The sequence below is a fragment of the Podarcis melisellensis genome (assembly GCF_964234715.1).
Source record: "Podarcis melisellensis genome assembly, chromosome: 17".
Lineage (NCBI taxonomy): Eukaryota > Metazoa > Chordata > Lepidosauria > Squamata > Lacertidae > Podarcis > Podarcis melisellensis.
The window spans coordinates 9,679,719-9,698,705 of NC_138534.1; the positions used below are offsets into that span (position 1 = coordinate 9,679,719).

Below are 18,987 nucleotides of genomic sequence, written 5' to 3' on the forward strand. Positions count from 1 at the left end.
GGAAGCTCTTGCAACCAATTGGAAGCCGCGGCTCGGTTGTCAAACATTTTGGAAGCCAAACGGGCTTCCGGAATGGATTACATTCGACAACCGAGGTTGACTGTACCATACTGTAGCCCCGCATTATCAACAAAGCAGGTCCGCTCGCCAGCATTCATACGACACCCATGCCATTCTGACTCCTACTCTTCCAGGTGTCTCTAGAGGAGTCGGTTTCATCCGCTTCGACAAGAGGATAGAAGCTGAGGAGGCCATCAAGGGGCTGAACGGGCAGAAGCCCCTGGGCGCCAGCGAACCCATCACAGTCAAGTTTGCCAACAACCCCAGCCAGAAGACAGGACAAGCCTTGCTCACGCATCTGTACCAGACCACAGCTCGGCGGTACACGGGACCTTTGCACCACCAGACTCAGCGATTCAGGTGAGACACCTTCCCCTCTCCTTTGCTGGAGGGCTGAGAGTTCAGGTTGTTCTTCTCCTCACCCGGTCCCTGGCAGCTGCCGCCCTGTGCTTGGGGGAAACCTAGGACTCAGATACCCAGCCTCATCATTTGCCTGTATGTTAGATCTGAGTGTCCACTCCAGCTAGTCTCTAAGTAAACACAAGGCGAAGATGTGTGGTTCAATCCTCTGCCACCTTCCAGTGTCCCTTTAGCACAATCTCACTGGCTGTTCCTTAAGAGATTGCCTTCTGTAAAGCTGACCCGTTGGGCTTGGGCCTTGTTCTGGTACTGCTCTGTGCACTTCCTTAATATACTGTGGATCAGTGCACCTTGGGGGGCTCCTGGATTTCCTCCTGGACTCCCTCCTTCTCTTGAGCCCATGCCTTACATTTGGGTCTTAATAACGAGGCAGACAGGAACAGTACCATTCAGTGGCTACCTCATGCTGAGTTCTTCAAGGCAGGAAGGGACCAAGTTATGAGTCTCTTTCAGATTGTTGCTGTGCTGAATTGGAAAAGATTACAGGACAGGGAAGCGGTCTGTGTGCTCCAGTGATGCTCACCTGAAAACTGCTAGGATTGGTGGTGGTGAGGCCAGGCACGTCCACTGTGAGTGGGCCTCTTTGTGCCGAGCTGCGTTTTCCCCTAGTAGTTTTACTGACCCTGCCGCTCCACTCCAGAAATAGCCACATCTCAGTATTCAGTAAAGGGACGGTTGTTGATGTAGCTTGAGGTTCTGCTGGATCTAGAGGGCAGCCACATTTCCATCAGGTGTAAACAGAGGAGGTGCCATCTTCCTAAGTACCAATGTGTGCCATTTGCCAGTTGTATTGTGTTCCTCAAGGCAGGGTTGGGGCAGATGAGCGTCCAGATTCCTTTTGTGTGGGGCAGGTCCTGTAAGAAACAGGAAATTCTTTTTGTACATTGTTTTGGGAATCGTGATCCATGAATTCTCATATACAGTGGTACCTCGGGTTAAGTACTTGATTCGTTCTGGAGGTCCGTTCTATACCTGAAACTGTTCTTAACCTGAAGCACCACTTTAGCTAATGGGGCCTCCTGCTGGCGCTGCGCCACCGGAGCACAATTTCTGTTCTCATCCTGAAGCAAAGTTCTTAACCCGAGGTACTATTTCTGGGTTAGCAGAGTCTGTAACCTGAAGCATATGTAACCCGAGGTACCACTGTACCCCATTTCCTTTTTTTCAGTTTGTAGGTAAGATGGGGAGGGACAGATTATGAGGGCCACCTGAAGGTCTGCAGCAATCCCTAAGCAGCCCCTTAGCCCGTTTGGATTTGAAAAGTCTTATGCAAACTGAAATAAAGCCTCAAGGCTGTTGACCCCCGCCCCCATTCCCCGTGATTTGGGGTTGAATGCCTGGTTGCATCTGAACTCCAGATCTGCATCCCATGTTTTTCATGGATTTTTTTTGTTATCTGCTGCTTCACACGTGATATTTTTCCCACATGGCATCAAAAAACACCCTGTGTACACCTGCTGGGTGTGATGATGGTGTATATGTCTGTTTTCGATGTGACTTTCATGTGTGGCAGCGTGCATGGATTAACACAGATTTATCTTCATGCCCAAGCAGGAAAAAGAATCATGTGAGAGAGAACTGTTCACTTCTTTTTCAAAGTGATGTCATTTGAGACTCATTATGTGGTACCTACTCATCACATATTTATTCAGCTTCATACTGTCCCCAAATCTCTGAAGTTGTTTATCTTCCTAACGCTCTAGGATGGCTGGTAGTCCCAGCTAACAGCTTGAGAGCTGAGAGGGAAACTGGGAGGGAAACTGAGATACGAAAGCTAGGAGCTAAATGGCACCTTAAACCTAGGTTATGGGCACACAACGGAATGTCTAGGCAGGCTTTTTTATAATGAGAATACAAAGCTGAAAATGAATGAACTGCAGCTAAAATATTATGTTCACTTTTCCCATGGTCTAGTCCTAGAACCATGTGAAAAGGATCTAGGAGTCTTGGTTGACCACAAACTTGACATGAGCCAACAGTGTGACGCAGCAGCTAAAAAAGCCAATGCAATTCTGGGCTGCATCAATAGTATAGCATCTAGATAAAGGGAAGTAATAGTGCCACTGTATTCTGCTCTGGTCAGACCTCACCTGGAGTACTGTGTCCAGTTCTGGGCACCACAGTTCAAGAAGGACACTGACAAACTGGAACGTGTCCAGAGGAGGGCAACCAAAATGCTCAAAGGCCTGGAAACGATGCCTTATGAGGAACAGCTAAGGGAGCTGGGCATGTTTAGCCTGGAGAAGAGGAGGTTAAGGGGTGATATGATAGCCATGTTCAAATATATAAAAGGATGTCACATAGAGGAGGGAGAAAGGTGGTTTTCTGCTGCTCCAGAGAAGCGGACACGGAGCAATGGATCCAAACTACAAGAAAGAAGATTCCACCTAAACATTAGGAAGAACTTCCTGACAGTAAGAGCTGTTTGACAGTGGAATTTGCTGCCAAGGAGTGTGGTGGAGTCTCCTTCTTTGGAGGTCTTTAAGCAGAGGCTTGACAACCATATGTCAGGAGTGCTCTGATGGTGTTTCCTGCTTGGCAGGGGGTTGGACTCGATGGCCCTTGTGGTCTCTTCCAACTCTATGATTCTATGATTCCCCTTCTCACCTTCCCCTAATATTCTTAAGAAGGTGTCTTCTCCAGTCTTCAGAGAGTAGCTGGAAGTGGGCAGGCAGAAAAAGGCCCTCCTTTCCTTCCACACTGTGTTTTTAATCTGAAATCTTAGGCGCAGTACTGCGCCCAGAGCTCAGAAACTACTCGCGCTAATGAAATCCCGTCGCAAAACGCGCCTAGAACAATGGGAGTTTCAAACACTGGAAATGCCCAAGGCTTTGATAACACAGGGAAGTTCATAGCTGAGGTGGAACTTAACCTGGGTCTTGAGCTCTTCATGTTGCCCACCAAGCAGTAGAAGTTGTGTTGTGCATCTCATGCTAAATAGCAAGATTAGAGCACTCGCTGCAGGAAGTGGCTGTGTTTTTAAAATAATTCAGCCTGCTGTATCCAACTGGCACAGTTGGGGAAAGAGCAGTGGCAAGGAGAAAAGCACAGAGGCTTGTATTAGGTGGCGGTGCTCATCATGATAGATTTGGGCATAGGCTGTGCATATTTGACCCAGGATGTGAGTGGCGCTGTGGTCTAAACCACGGAGCTCCTTGGGCTTGCCGATCAGAAGGTCAGTGGTTCGAATCCCCGCAACGGGGTGAGCTCCCGTTGCTCGGTCCCAGCTCCTGCCAACCTAGCAGTTCGAAAGCACACCAGTGCAAGTAGATAAATAGGTACTGCTCCGGCGGGAAGGTAAACGGTGTTTCCAAGCACTGCTGTGTTTTCGGTGTTCCATTGTGCCAGAAGCTGCTTAGTCATGCTAGCCACATGACCCGGAAAAACTGTCTGAGGACAAATACCGGCTCCTGTAAAGCCAGATGAACGCTGCAACCCCAGAATTGTCTTCGACTGGACTTAACTGTCAGGGGTCCTTTACTTTTTTTTTTAACCCAGTAGGAAAGGTGGTTTGGATACTAGACTCATATCAGGGCTTGTGGAGGAAGCTTGTGGTGGAGCGGGTGAGCAGCTGGGCCCTTTGGACTTAAAAACATTTTGAGTGCAGCAGGGAACAGAGATTTTTCTAGCCTTGCTTCCCCAGAGGACTGTTATGGGTGTTTCCTTCGTTTCTTGGAGAAGGAAATTGCTGCGATTGGAAGGTAGACTTCCTGAACTATTCTGTTGCCCGTCTCCGTGAGGCTGAACCGGTAATAATCTCCTGTTGCTCCCTTATCATCTGAGCAGAAGACATTTCTGTTGCGCTCATATGCCTCTCTGTCACCTTGAAGGGTTGCTTCGCAACCAAAAAGGCCATAGGTTTAGATATATTGATATTGTAACCGGAGCCTAGAAAGAATGGATTTTAAAATCTATATTTAGAGAGAGAGGTTAGTTGCCACTTTGGTGTCGGAGAACAGGAAACTGAGTATTTTGAACAGTATCTTGCACCATCCTACCTTCTGTTACCTCTCCACATTCCATGTCCTTCAGGTGGTGGGCGAGTTCTTCATATTTCTTTCCTCCACCCACCCACCCACCTTGGCCATACTCTGTGTCCACTTCGTGCTGGGATGGGAGCCCAAAGGATTCTGGGCTGTGTCTGAGAAGAACCGACTTGGAGTAGAGGGTACACCTGTGTATTGCACTGAATGTGCCTAGCCCCAACAACCCCCTCCCCGCCTTGCTGTTTTGCACAGGCATCAATGGCAGCTTCTCTTCCTGGAGCAAATAGCACCTTTACAGCAGGGAAGGAATTTATTATTTTTTTTGTCAGGATGGTAGAAGTGGGGCTGGGTTAACCATGCACATACAAACACACGCATGCTATGCCATGCTACGGGTGATATGATAGTTTTACATACAGTGGTACCTCGGGTTAAGTACTTAATTTGTTCTGGAGGTCCGTTCTTAACCTGAAACTGTTCTTAACCTGAAGCACCACTTTAGCTAATGGGGCCTCCCGCTGCCAGAGCACGATTTCTATTCTCATCCTGAAGGAAAGTTCTTAACCCAAGGTAATATTTCTGGGTTAGTGGAGTCTGTAACCTGAAGCGTATGTAACCTGAAGCGTATGTACAGTGGTGCCCCGCAAGACGAACGCCTCGCAAGATGGAAAACCCGCTAGACGAAAGGGTTTTCTGTTTTGGAGGCGCTTCGCAAAACGAATTTCCCTATGGGCTTGCTTCGCAAGACGAAAATGTATTGCCAGTTCCTGCGGGTTTTTCCCCCTCCCCCCTTTTCCTAAGCCGCTTATCAGCTGATCCGCTGATAAGCCGCTTAACAGCTGATCGCTAAAAGCCGCTAAACCGCTAATAGCGCTAATCCGCTAAGCTGTCAATGGGCTTGCTTCGCAAGACAAAAAAACCGCTATACGAAGAGCCTCATGGAACGGATTAATTTCATCTTGCGAGGCACCACTGTAACCCAAGGTACCACTGTATTGTCTATTTTGGCCCTAAAGTGTGGCAGGGGCTGGGAGAACTCCTCAGGGTAAACGGACTGCTCAAATTTCAAGGAGATTCTTGTATCCCAAAGCCCTGCCTCGCTTTTGGTTGAAGTTGTGATGAATTTAAAGGAGTGGGTTTTGGCTTCCAGGCATGTTCTATGGTGCCACTGAGTGCTCTGTAATTGTTCTGTGTGCCTTCTCCCATGGAGAGCAAAATGATCTTGGGTTGCTAGTAGGCTAGTTCAGTTTCTGTCCTGAAAGGTCTAATGTAAGCTGCCACACCCAGGTTTAGAATCTGGTGATTCCTTCTCCTGTTTCTTAGAGATGTCTATGGTGAATTTCCCTTTTGACCCCATCAACTAATGCAGGTACATTCCAACAATTCAGGTAGAGAGAAACCACCAAATGGAATTACAGCGGTACCTTGGTTCTCAAACTTAATCCGTTCCAGAAGTCCGTTCCAAAACCAAAGCGTTCCAAAACCAAGGCATGCTTTCCCATAGAAAATAATGCAGAATGGATCGATCCATTCCAGACTTTTAAAAACAACTCCTAAAACAGCAAACTAACATGAATTTTACTATCTAACGAGACCACTGATCCATAAAATGAAAGCAGTAAACAATGTACTGCGGTCACACTGTCAATCAATCAGTAACTGAGCTGGGTTCCACACAGTAACACACTAAAAAGAGCCGCAAAAACAAAAACACAAAATAAATAGCAAAAACAGACAGAGCTCAGCATAACACTCAAAACGGAAGCATGGCACCCAAAATGGAAGTGTGGCACTCAAAACTGAAGTTTTGGCACTCAAATTGGAAGCATAACACTGAAAACGGAGCACGCTTGACTTCCCAAAAAAGTTCGCAAACTGGAACACTTTGCAGTGTTTGGGTTCCAAGTTGTTTGAGTACAGCTGAATTGAGAACCAAGGTACCACTGTACTGTGTAGAAGTGAGGAGTACAGTGTTTCCAGAAGGCCATGTGTCTAAGCCCTTCCCAAAAAGTGGGATTATCAACCACAATCCAGGTCAACTTCTAGCTATAGTATCTAAAACATACTTTTATCAGAAAGAAAGCAATAACAATACACTAGGAAAATTAAAATAGCCTCTCTGCCTATTAGATGAGGAATTTTGTGCTGCTGGAAGGCTTTTCTGATATCTCGCGTCTTCCTTTGGTCCAAAAGCCAATTTAGGTCCCAACAGGCAGGATAAATTTTGGTTATGTTTGGTGAAGTAATGATGGACTGAATTGTAGCTTCGGGTCACTTATGTTTGAACTCCCTGCTCATACATACCCGCTGGACCCATACACAGATGATGTTCATAGGCATGGCATCTGCATGGTGTACGACATGCCATAACATGACACACATGCAAAAGTCATACATATGCATGGAACATGCGGACGTAGATATTTTCTGTGTCTTGGCTCATGAAACGTTCATTTATGATGGAGCCACAACATACATGATAATAAACACATACATGGATCTGGGAGATGTTATGTTTCACCCATTAAATGCTCTCTACCGCATGAGCAATCTAGTTTATTAGAAATGCACCTCATAAGTAAGGCCTGGCTATCTGCACTAGGAAAAAGACTCCCAAGTCCTATTACTAAGTTATAAAAATCGTGCTACTGAAATGTGTATAGTGTATTCTATGCAATTGCACCGTTTGTGGGAGTTCTTAGCAAGATTTTGTCTTTCTGCACAACATTCTTTGAAGAGATGAGATTCTGGCAATCCAGATATGTGTAGTTGATGGGATGAGGGACCATTTTAAAGGACAATAGAAGCAGGAAGGCCAATAGGGAAAAGTATTAATGCTGGTAGCTTTGACCACTGGAAGCTCAGGCAACCTGCAGGTTTTCAGATCTTTGCTAGCAACTATTAAGACTAAACTCTTGCCTTTAAAAAATAAAGAGTAAGGCAAGCTGCCGAGATTCCCTGGCATGATGGTAATCATGCAGATTCTTAAGCAAATGAATTGAAGAAAATTCAGAGTTGCTGCATGAAATCTGGACACAGCTCTGCAGAGGAAAGTAAGTCCTAACAAGAGGGGGTGGCAAGTTGTAACTGTAAATATGTTTGCCATGTTCTGTTCTAGGTGTTCTCTCTTTCTCTCTCTCTTTTAAAAAATGATTGATTATTACCATAATCATCATCATCATTTCTGAAATGCAGACACCATTGCCCTTAATTAATTAGTGCCTGTCCATTACCCATGCATCTCAGTATGTGAAAAACAGATTATAAACAAGCAAAATAGATGGAGATCCTTTCCCATTGCTGTTCAGCATATATATATACATATATATATATATATATATATATTTCCAAACCTAAGACATTTAAATTCCTCCAGGGCCTCCAAGTGCACTCGCACATATGCAAACAGCAACCAGTGCTTAGTCTCAGGAAGCAAGCGCTGCCTTGCTGCGGCACTAATAGCCAAGCCAGATGGCACCGCAGGACCCTCTTGTTACGAGATCGTCTACTAACAATGGCCTCTCCTCGTCTTCCTCTTCCTCCCACAGGCTCGACAATTTGCTAAACATGGCATACGGCGTCAAGAGGTAAATAGCCTTCAAAAGCCTACGCTCCTCGCCACTCCCCCCCTCCCTCCCCACCTTGGCCCACAGCACAAGGCTGGATTTTTAAAAGATGATTGTCAACACAGCCCCAGAGGCGAGAGCCCCTACCCCACCTCGGCCTTAACAGTGCAACCACACTCATCCTTTTAGAAAGCAAATGTGGGTGTCATGATTAGACATAACATTGGTGGTCTCCTAAGGTATCTGACTGTTTTTCTTAACCTTAAAGGAGAAAAAAACACGTAGACAACTTTATTTGTGGTTGCTTGGTTCAATACCCACCCCTCCCCAATACTAATTTTTTAATTTGTAATCATTTCCCCTCTTTTTTCTTATTCCCCCCACCTCCCTCAGCGAGCATGGGAATTTAAAAGTACTATAAAAGTTAAAACAATAGAATCCCTCCATCTTCTGCCTTAGGCCTGTGGAATTTGGGTTTGTGTGTCTTGGGGGACACACTACAGACCTTTCTTGCCTCTCTTTTCGTTCTGTTTTGGGTTTGGTTCGAGAGAAGGGTTTGCTGTTTTGCTCAGATGACTGGCTGTTCCTTATATAATTTTTTTTTTTGGTCTTGTGTTTATCTGTTGTCACTGTGTTGGGTGCTTCTTGGTTTCATTTAGTTGCGTTGCTTGAAGGACAGAAATTAGACGGTTGCTCCAAAGGTGAATTGGGAAGGCGGACAAACTTTATACCAAAGACAGATACATCTGAGAGCTAGAAGGCTGTCAAACATGTTACAACAATTCCTGTTTATATTTCACGTCCCAATCTTCCTTCGAAAGCTCAGAGCAGCTTAAATGGAGCTCTCTGTAGTTCCACATGCAGGCATTGAGCAAGCTCATTCCTCCTTAGGTCCAAAATTCCTAGGCCCCAAATTGAGCCTGTGTCGTTTTAAGTGGTTGCTATGCCAGCATCCTTCATGAGTGGTCCAGTCTGCCCTGGAGATTCCTGGCAATGCCCAGCTGTTTCCTCAGATTCAGCAAGAAGAAGCTTGACTCTTCTGCAGAACTGCCTTCCTTCACGCCTCCTGTTCCCAACAAGATTAGAGGGGAGCGTTGTTGTTCACAGAGAGTTTTCTATGCAATAGCACAATCGTGTGCATGTGTTTATTCTGACGTAAATCCCACTGAAGTCAGTGGGGCTTCCTTCCAAGTAAATGAGCATAGAATGATTGCCGCTGAAGTCAAGTAAATTAGCAGACACTTACACGACTGCTCTACTGCAGCAGGCTGGAGGTTGAAGATAATCTCTGCACAGAACCACTCCAATACATTCACTTCAACCTGTATTAGGAAAGCTTAGTTGCAGCAGGCAGGTAGTATTGGCGAGCCATTCAGCCACGAATAACAGTGTGTTCTGGATCAATAACAAAAATTACACATCCGTATACAGAGTTGTGGTGTGAAACAACCCAGAGGGACGCGGGTGGCGCTGTGGTCTAAACCACGGAGCCTCTTGGGCTTGCCAATCAGAAGGTTGGCGGTTCAAATCTCTGCAACGGGGTGAGCTCCCATTGCTCTGTCCCAGCTCTTGCCAACCTAGCAGTTCGAAAGCACACCAGTGCAAGTAGATAAATAGGCACTGCTGCAGCGGGAAGGTAAACTGCGTTTCCGTGCGCTCTGGCTTCCGTCACGATGTCCCGTTGCAGCAGAAGCGATTTAGTCCTGCTGGCTACATGATCCAGAAACTGTTTGTGGACAAACGCCGGCTCCCTCGGCCTGAAAGCGAGATGAGCACTGCAACCCCATAGTTGCCTTTGACTGGATCTAACTGTCCAGGGGTCCTTTACCTTTTACCTGAATCAACCCACAGATCCAGGTTATCCAAACACTTTAATTTTCTTTCTTTCTTCTCCTCCCAAACTGCGGTGGACGAGGAAAGGGAAGGAAATAACTGGAGCACAGGTGGTCACCAGCAACATGTCAGAAAACAATAGCTGGCTGGGCAGGGGGAAGAGAGAGAGACATAGGGAAGTTTGTACTATACCTGTTCCTCACAGCAAGCTCTGCCCCACATCCTGGGCAGGATGCACCTAATGAGTTCCATCACTGGAATCCCTTGTACAATGGGCTTTCCCCTCCTTCTCTCCCCCTTCCCTGTGCCAGAATTGGCTTTGGGGGGGCTTGGGAGAACCCCCCATAACAGTGCTCAGGGGCGGAGGGGGGGGATCATTTCGTCTGGCAAGCTGAAATGCTTGAGCTGACGGAACAATTGGAAGAGCACGATATTGAATTCCTCCCTGTTTCATTAGAATCATTTCTAAGATGTTATTTGCTACCATGAAGTTTATAACTTGGTGTGTGTGGGGGGTTAAGTTTGTTTTTCTTTAAATGGAAAATGAGATTCTCATTGTGCCAGATTCTGCATGGGATTCCAATTTCAGGACTTGCATGATGAACTCATTCATGCACAGGGAAAGTCACCGTCTCCTTCGTTAGGAGCCCTTCCATTTTACCCTTGAGGTTACTTCGTTATTAGAGTCAAGAAACCTGAAGGCCAAACAGGGAGACTCGTGGCACACTTGCAGGCTGAACCAAACTGGGGGGAAATCTAGCACAGGCAGAAATACCCTTGAAGGAGTGTGAATTAAAATGTCACCTCACCAAAATCTGTGGGGGAAATTACAAAGGTAGGCTTGTACAGAGGTACCTTGGTTGTTGAATGCCGTGATACTTGGACGTTTTGGCTCCCGAACGCCACAAACCCAGAAGTGAGTGTTCCAATTTGCGAATGTTTTTCGGAAGCCGAACATCTGACGTTGCTTCCGCAGCTTCCAATTGAGTGCAGGAAGCTCCTGCAGCCAATCGGAAGCCATGCTTTGGTTTTTGAACTGTTCCAGGAGTCAAACGGACTCCGGGAACGGATTAAGTTCGACAAGCAAGGTACGACTGTACATCAAATTCAACCTGAAGGATCCAAGGCTTTTGGTAGGAACTGCCTGTGCCCTTTTCCTCCTGCCCCTTGGAGCCAAGGCTTGTAGGAGTGAACTGCCGGTGCCTCTCCCTTTCCCCTGAGAAGTAGGCAGCGCTGTTCCTAACCTGTCCATATTGCAGTGAGCTCATGCTGGTAGAATGCCAGCCTTACACCCAAAGTAGTCCTCTCTCCTTGATCTCCAGGTTCTCTCCCATCACGATCGACAGCATGACCAGCCTGGCGGGAGTCAACCTGACAGGGGCCTCCAGTGCTGGCTGGTGCATCTTTGTGTACAACCTCTCCCCAGAGGCCGATGAGAGTGTCCTGTGGCAGCTCTTTGGGCCTTTTGGAGCAGTCACCAACGTCAAAGTGATCCGCGACTTCACCACCAACAAGTGCAAGGGCTTTGGCTTTGTCACCATGACCAACTACGACGAAGCAGCCATGGCCATCGCCAGCCTCAATGGCTACCGACTGGGCGACCGAATTCTCCAGGTTTCCTTCAAGACCAGTAAGCAACACAAGGCATGAGCGAGCGAGCGGGGCGAGAGAGATGGCGGGAGGGGTGGGGTGGGGTGAGCGGCAAGGATGCTGGAAAAACAGCCCTCTTCCCCGACTCGCCACGAGAACGGAAATGTTCATTGACTCAAATGTTGCAGAATATTTAAAACAAAACAAAACAACCGCCAGACACCGTGATCTTCTCTGGGAAGCAGGAGGCTTCTCCCGCTCCCCCTCCCCTGTGCCCGACAGCCCAGCAGGGAGCACGGACGTGGCAACATGTCAGCCACCTTTTGAAAACCGATCCCTGCTCTTGGCAATGTGCAGGGGAGACATCCACTCAGAATAGAACACCTCTCTGTTTCTGTGACCCTACTGCGCCCCCCCCCCAAACCCGGTCCCTTGTCCTAGGCTTTTCTAACATACTTTACCCAAGTCAGAAGCTTTCCCCAATCTTCCATCCTTCCTTTCCTCTTTGAATTCTGACCCCTTACGTTGTTCCTTTTGATGGGCAGGTTTCCTGGCCCCCCCGGGGGGGGGTACGAAAACCACTCTCTCCTGTAAGGTGTGATATAGAAACACTCCTGACTCTACCCCCCCCCCCATATTGTGGATCAGCAAATCCAAGAATTGTCACGACTGCTTTTCTGAGCTAGCCTGGGGGGGGGGGGGAAGGTGTTACAACAATCCAGCTCACCACTTTTGTCCTTCTTGGATACAAAAAAAAAAAAAAGAATAAATACAAAAAAGTACAAATGTGGTGGGTGGACAATGCTCTCATCTCATCCCTTGGTCTAAAATGTTAGCGATATTGTTTGTTAATCCTCCCACCTTGCCTGGCCCTTAATTAGAATGATGTTGTATTTGGGAAATAAACCCAACCCCATATGTCCTGAACGGGGGTCTTTCCTGCCTTTCCCCAGAGAAGCCTCATTCCCTGGGGGAAGAGCAAAGGCCCCATATGTATTTTTTCTGCTCTGTTTTGTAAGTTTGCATATCAGGTTTGATAATTTGCTTACGTCCTGGAATAATTTGGGATTGAAGTAAGAGCGTGGGTCATGGAGATAAGCAAGCGAGAGAGGCCAGGGACCTGGCACAGTGTCCAAGATTCCTAGTCGATTAATCAGGTTGTGTGGACCAGATAGGTCAGGTTTCTTTTTGGGTCAGAAATATGGACTTGAATCAGGTGGTGGTACAATTTAAACCTGTTTTGCCTCCTCTCCCAAAATCAAGCCTTTCATTCTTTCCTTCTTTCTTTATAAATTTTTAGGTGAAGAATTTGTTAAGACCAAGCATGGGGCCATCTGAGAGAGGGAGGGAGGGAGCCAACCCCCCACCCCCAAACTGTGTTAGTTGACTATCCTGATAAGCTAGAAAGTTGTTTTTGATTAAAGGGGGAGGTACAAGAGTGGGAATGGGCTGGTGGGTGAGTTTTCCCTTTCCCTTTTTCAATGTTAGATCAATCTAATGACTGAATGAAAGGGGGAAATGATACATTAAAAAGGCTGAAATGGGAAACAAAACGGAAACAACAGCAAACGTTTAGAAAGATTTTAAAAAAATCTATTTTTATAAAAAAGGAAAAGAGACCTTGTTGGAAATTTTTACTGGGATTCTTGAACTTCACACACACACACACACACACACACACACACACACACACACAAATTCAAAGGGAGAAATGGAAAGCAAGTCACTAAGTGCTACTGCCCTACACACACACCAGTCATTCATTCCCAATGGCCTTTCCAGACAAGTGATGGGGATGTCCGTATTGTATCAAATTTCACAGATACAGGTAGCTTGGAGCCACACAACAGTCTCCATATAATGAACTGGGATTTTGGCATCACCTTTGTTATGGGATTGAGTTGGGGGATAGCCATAGTTCTGAGCCGGGGCGGTTCCTTCCTGAAAGCTGAGCCTTTCCTTCCCTTTGCTAATTCCACCCAGGTTTGCAAAACGACTTGGCGGTGCAGCGGTTGGGTGGGGTTGAGCCTGGCTTTGTTGCAGGGAGGGTTTAAATGCCAGCGAAAGCAACTGAGCCCACCAGCACAACTGTGGCGGCTCACAGTGACTGAAGGCATTTTTAAAAGCTTTAAAAGTGTGAGAATTGGAAAGGAAACAGAGTTCAGTTAGTGCTATATAGAGAGGTGCTGGGAGCAGGAGAGAAAAGGCATGGCCTTTTCTAAAGGGTGGTGTACCAACAGATGCCAGCTGCTGCCAGTTGCATAGCAGCAGTTTCACAAGCACCCGAAACAGCAGTGAGTAAGGCCCATGGGCTTTCTCCACACCAGAAGCATGCCGGGAAGGTAGCTGCTTTTCTCAATCTGTCGTCTTTTTCCTGCCACACCCTCTCCCTTACCTCCATCCCCGGTTGCCTGGAAAGTCTTTGAGAGTCTTGTGCAGGAGCAGCACTTAGTGCCTCAGATCCCAAGGGTTTTGGATTGTTCTGTCCCTCCCTTAGCTGGGCAGAAGAAGAAGCAGCAAATTGCTTTCAGGATTCTTTTCCCCCCACTAGCCTTCTCTATTTTATTTTATTGCTTTTCTTGTCTTTGTGTGTCTTGTTAGGGGCTGGGGACAGGGCAGAAGGGGCTGCAGTCACCTTACGGCTTTTTGCAACACCCCCACCGGACTTCTCTCTTACCCACCCAGCCCCTGCCAAAGGGACAAAAGCCTAGGAAACAGTTTATTTCTTTAAAAACAACAACAATGGTCTAGGCTGTGTGCTTAATACCAGCATTAGTTTTACACACGTCCATTTTCAGAGTTGGTTCCCCGCTAAGATTTCTTTTGGCTTTTTCATCAGAAAAGCCATCGAGTGAAATTTTAAAAAAGAAGCACCCCGAAACAGTTAGTGCTGCTAGACTAGAGTATGGAAACTGATTTGTGCAGATAGGTTTGGTTCGGCAGGAAAACCCTGCTGCTGCTGGGTGGGGAAAGAGGGGCCCTATTCACTCACCTCTCAATGCATGCCTGATATCTACCCTTAGCAAAGAGACAACATGGTCCTCAATGGGGGCACGGTAGCAAGCAACTCCTCTAGCTGTTGCAGAGGACGCAAAACCAGAACTGTCTCAGATGTCACTGCCCACTGCTGGCGTGCCAAGGCTGTTATGCACGATGCTGCAAAACATCTTGGAAAGAAGAGGGACAGTTAGATCCGCAGAGGTCTGTGTACGACGCAATGGACATCAATTACGGGAAAGTAGATTAACATTCAGCTTCCCAAAGGCAAGGCAGCTTGATCCAATTTGGGAGGCTCCTAGGCAGTCCATTCAGTGTACAGCTATAATGATGGGCTAAGTGCAGGGGCAATCAGAAGAAGGATCATGAAGGAAAGGCAGGGACCCTCTTATTTTGAGGGGCGTCTCTTGTTTGACACTGACTTCTGGTAGTATCCCACATCCATATACTGGAACTAGAGTCCACAGCTCCAACAGTCTTAAAAATTAAAGGGTTCTCTTTATGTTAATTATGGATCCAGCCGTTTCATGTAAGAGACCAAGGATAAGTTGGGTAGGCAGGGAGTAGGGAAAACTGGCCCAAAGAAGGTCATGCAGCTGGAGAATCTGCAAATGCTGCCCCCTAGGAGCCTGGCATTGTACTTCAGAAGAGGGCAACAGAAGTGGAGACAGGCTGACTTGGGGCCTGGGGGGTGAGATTGCCTGTCTTGGCATTTTCTGAGGAAGGACTAGAAAGGGAGCAGCGAGCACTTGCTAGGGAGGCACCAATTCTTCTCCTTCCCCTACCATTTGAGTGGACGCGAGGCAGAACATTTGCCACTTGCCCTTTCCAGGCAGCTTAATGCAACCAAAGAGGTCAGCTCTTTGACCCCCTTCGCTGTTGGAGATCTCGAGGCTGTTTTGGCAATGTCTTTGCTCTGCTTTGTCCATGTGGCTTGCTAGAACAGCTGAGCGCAAGTCACACTTGGCCAGGGGAACGGCTTGTGGGGCGGATGAGTCCAACATGATTCCTGGGGGTTGCTATCCACGGGGGGGGGGGGGATGGTGATGCCACAAGGGATAGCTGTGCCATGCCTTCCTTTTCAATAAGGGGCACAGTTTTCTGTTCCTCCTCGGCCTTCCTAGGTGGAGGCATTGGCAAGACCCAACAGTCAAGTGTCCATCTGGGCATCTGATAACTCCATGTTCATTCTTTCTCTCGGCTCACTCAAGTCAGTTCCATTTCCCACTCGCCCTCACTCCGAATTAGCCACATGCCCTGGCAGCTCTGAAACGGCACCACCTTTTCGCCCTCAGCCATTCTGCTAGATTTAGTGCCTGCTCTGCTGTGGCTAGTCCATCCCCGAGAGATAATACGTCCCCACAAAGCCAATCACCTCTGTAAAGCAACACTGCACTTTGCCACAGTGGACTCCAGCAGCCGAGGATGTCTTCTGACTTTCCAGCAGGTCTCTGGTGCGCTGGGCTGTAGGAGAAAGGATCGGAGCTCTTTCCACCATGCTGCAAGGCAGTTGTGGAGCAATCTGACCCGTAGGAAGGCCTTGCAATTCCCATGCTTTAAGATTTCTCTCAGGGGGCTTCTCTTTTCCTCTTGGCAGCAATAAACCTTCCAGTCTTTTGAGATGCACACTCCTGCTTGGGTTCTTGGTCTGAGGCAGCATGGGCCAGTGATCACGGCATGGGCCAGTATGATTGCTTTGTGCTCATCTCGCAGGAGGGTGAGCGCCTCAGCCCACCTTTCTGGATCCTTGCCAAAGACATGCTTCTTGTCTGCTGGATATCTAGCTTTCAGCATGACATCTCCGCTCCGATTCTAAGCTGATGGCATGTTTTCCCCTCCACCCAATGTCTTGTGGTATCTGATCCATCATGGGGGAGAGATTGGGGGGAACCCTTTGTCCATGTTTGGAAGGAAAAGGTACTTAACCAGGTTCCCCAACAGAGATTTGGGTGCCAGTTTGGTGAAACACAACAGCTAAGTTGCCCTTTGAGGCTAAGCATTGAGACACCTCCTCAAAACTTCCTTCGGTCAAGGCACCCCATAATGTTCTTGAGATGTCTGCAAAAATTGCAGGCGGCAAGAGCTTTTTTGATGTAGCCAGAGAGGTGCGTATGTGAGTGAGCACCTCTGCACATGCTTAAGGAAAAGGATGCATGTGCTCTTTGGCTCAAAAGGGAAGCCCTGGTGAAACTAGGATTCACCCCACTGGAGCATAGACCTTTCAAGCAGCTTCTGCTTCCGGCTTTGCCATCTAAGCTGTGACCGAGTTACTATCTTGGCACCTAATGGCATCCTAGCATAAGCATCACCCCTGCTTGTTAACCATGATAGTGGGATGGTGGAACAATGCTTAGAGCTATTCCCTGATCAAACCCTGCAGGGACTGTGTACCCAGCCACCTATCTCACCTGGCCCTTCAGTATCCATCCGATTAAATGTCCTAAACATGTCGGCAAGTCTAAGGGCGAAATAACCCCATCCACCGCCATCTTCAACCAAATAGACCTTGTGTGTCTGAGGCCATGTTTATTTCGCGGAAAGCTAAAACTACACCGTACGTAACACAACCCTTGAAGGGAAGGAACTTGCTGCTCCAATATCTCACACCTTTGTCACGTAGGCCTTGATTCGAAGGCTTGGGGGAAGCTTCCCTGACAGTTCTTAATACCAAATCTCTTCCCATTGACCGTTGCCCATTGTAATTCCCCCCCGCGTTGTTGTTTTTTAACAACGGGATTAACACGCCTGAGGGTGTCATCTCTGTTACTGTATGTAAGTTTCCTGTGATATAGGAGGTGCTATCATGGAGTGGGTAGAGGGGCAGAGATGAGGTTCTTGGCACAGGTGAGAGTGTTCCACCTTTGGACCAAGACATCTCTTGCTCCATGGTCCTCCACAGGGAGCCTTCATCCCTTTCGAGTGTGTATGTTTGTTGAATGGGGACAGGCCAAAAACATTCACTTGGGACATTTCCTCCACAGCACTGCCCAGCTTATTTTTTATTTATTTGGTATAATAGCAAGAAATCGTGTGTGTTTTTTGGGGGGGTGATGGTGGAGAGAAATCTACTCAAGTTTTTCACTCATCTGGCAGCCACAAATGCCAAATACCTTTGGAGTTTTAGCCATTTCCGTGGAGGCATTGCCCGGTTTCTCAAATTAAAGCCAAAAGAGCCCAGGATGACTTTTTAAAAAACGTCTGAATCTTGCTCTCTGTAGGGCTGCTGCTTAAAAATAAAAAAAAGAATTTATTTTATTTTATTTTATTTTATGGTTGTCTCCCTTCAGAATGGAGCCTTCAAGTGGGATTAATCTGTTTGTAAGGGTTGTACTCCACTGACATCCATGTCCATGTTGCTTTTTTTTTTTTTAAATTCCCCCTCCACATACTTCAGAGGGAACGAGAAGGGAAGTTTCTCTTTAAAAAAAACTTAACTTTTCAAAAGGGGACGCAACTGCTACCGCCTTTTCCCGAGGCATCTCTTTGGATCTGTGTTCACAAATCACATCCTGAAAAATGCACATCGGCTATTTTCCGTTCTTCTTTTTAAAAATTTATTTATTTATTTATTTTGGTTTGCTGAAAACAACGAAGTCATCGTTGGCACTTGTGGAGCAAGGGACTTTTATTTTCTTTTGCTCTCAAGCAAGAAAAAAAATGGAAACAAAATGAACAACATTTAAAAGACGAACTTAATGATAATTAAAACATTTTAGCATTAGTTCGAGTTTTAATTGTTTAATGATTTAGAAATTAGTTTAGGATTTCTTGATTTTTTGACAATAAATGTGTTCACTTGTGTTTTGTAAGAGTCTGTGGCAGCTTCTGTTTGCGATAAAATGAGAAAAAAAGAACAAAAAAACTGGCACCATTAACTCTTGTATCTTTTTGCGAATTTTAGCTTCTTGTAGTTTTTAACTTATTGTTAACTTAAATATTTATTACTGCCTTGTAAAAGTACATTTGTGTATATTTATGTTCTCATCAGAGTTGCAAGTTAAAAGGGAAATATTTTTTAATTTGCTGAGAAGTGATTATTCCTAATTTATTTATTAAATAGCAAACAAAAATTGAAACAACAACAACAACAACAATAATAATAATAATATAAGCTTAAACGACAGGCTCTCCAACAGGGCAAAGTGCACAGAGGTAATTTTTTCTTTTTCTAAAAAAAACAACAACCTACAAATGTGGCATTTAGAACAAAAAAAACTTTATAGGCAAGTTTGTTTGTGGGGTTCGATGTTACATCATCTACTTTTGTCTTGTTGGGAAAAATACATTTGAGTCTTCATCCTAATAGAAAGTAAAGGGGAGGGCGGGAGGGGGAAAACATGTAGCTTGTCATTTTCTCTATTTATTCTTGTGTTATGTACCCTCTGCCCTTTACATGCTGCCACTCAGCATCCCTCCCACATGTTAAAAAAAGTTATTTCAGTGACAGTTTGCTTCTTTTATTTTAAATATTTGAGCAGGCACCACAGGCAGCTGAGACGGGCTGGCACAAAGGAAGTTTTTGACCCACTCTGGCT

General features: G+C 46.4%; 1 protein-coding gene across 7 annotated transcripts in view; it reads left to right on the forward strand.

The window, feature by feature from the left end:
• The window catches only part of ELAVL3 (ELAV like RNA binding protein 3), an 88,830-nt gene extending 70,080 nt beyond the window's left edge, over positions 1-18,750 (forward strand). For 3 of the 7 annotated variants that reach the window (XM_081894563.1, XM_081894567.1, XM_081894569.1), the window contains exons 5-8: positions 195-420; positions 8,015-8,053; positions 11,167-11,495; positions 12,756-18,750. In XM_081894563.1, the coding sequence (XP_081750689.1) occupies positions 195-420; positions 8,015-8,053; positions 11,167-11,495; positions 12,756-12,793 (632 nt within the window). In that variant the 3' untranslated portion in view covers positions 12,794-18,750. Of the gene's footprint in view, positions 1-194; positions 421-8,014; positions 8,054-11,166 lie in introns of all 7 variants that reach the window. The other 4 variants (XM_081894564.1, XM_081894565.1, XM_081894568.1 and 1 more) reach the window with 4 other exon arrangements.
• The last annotated feature ends 237 nt before the right edge of the window (positions 18,751-18,987 follow it).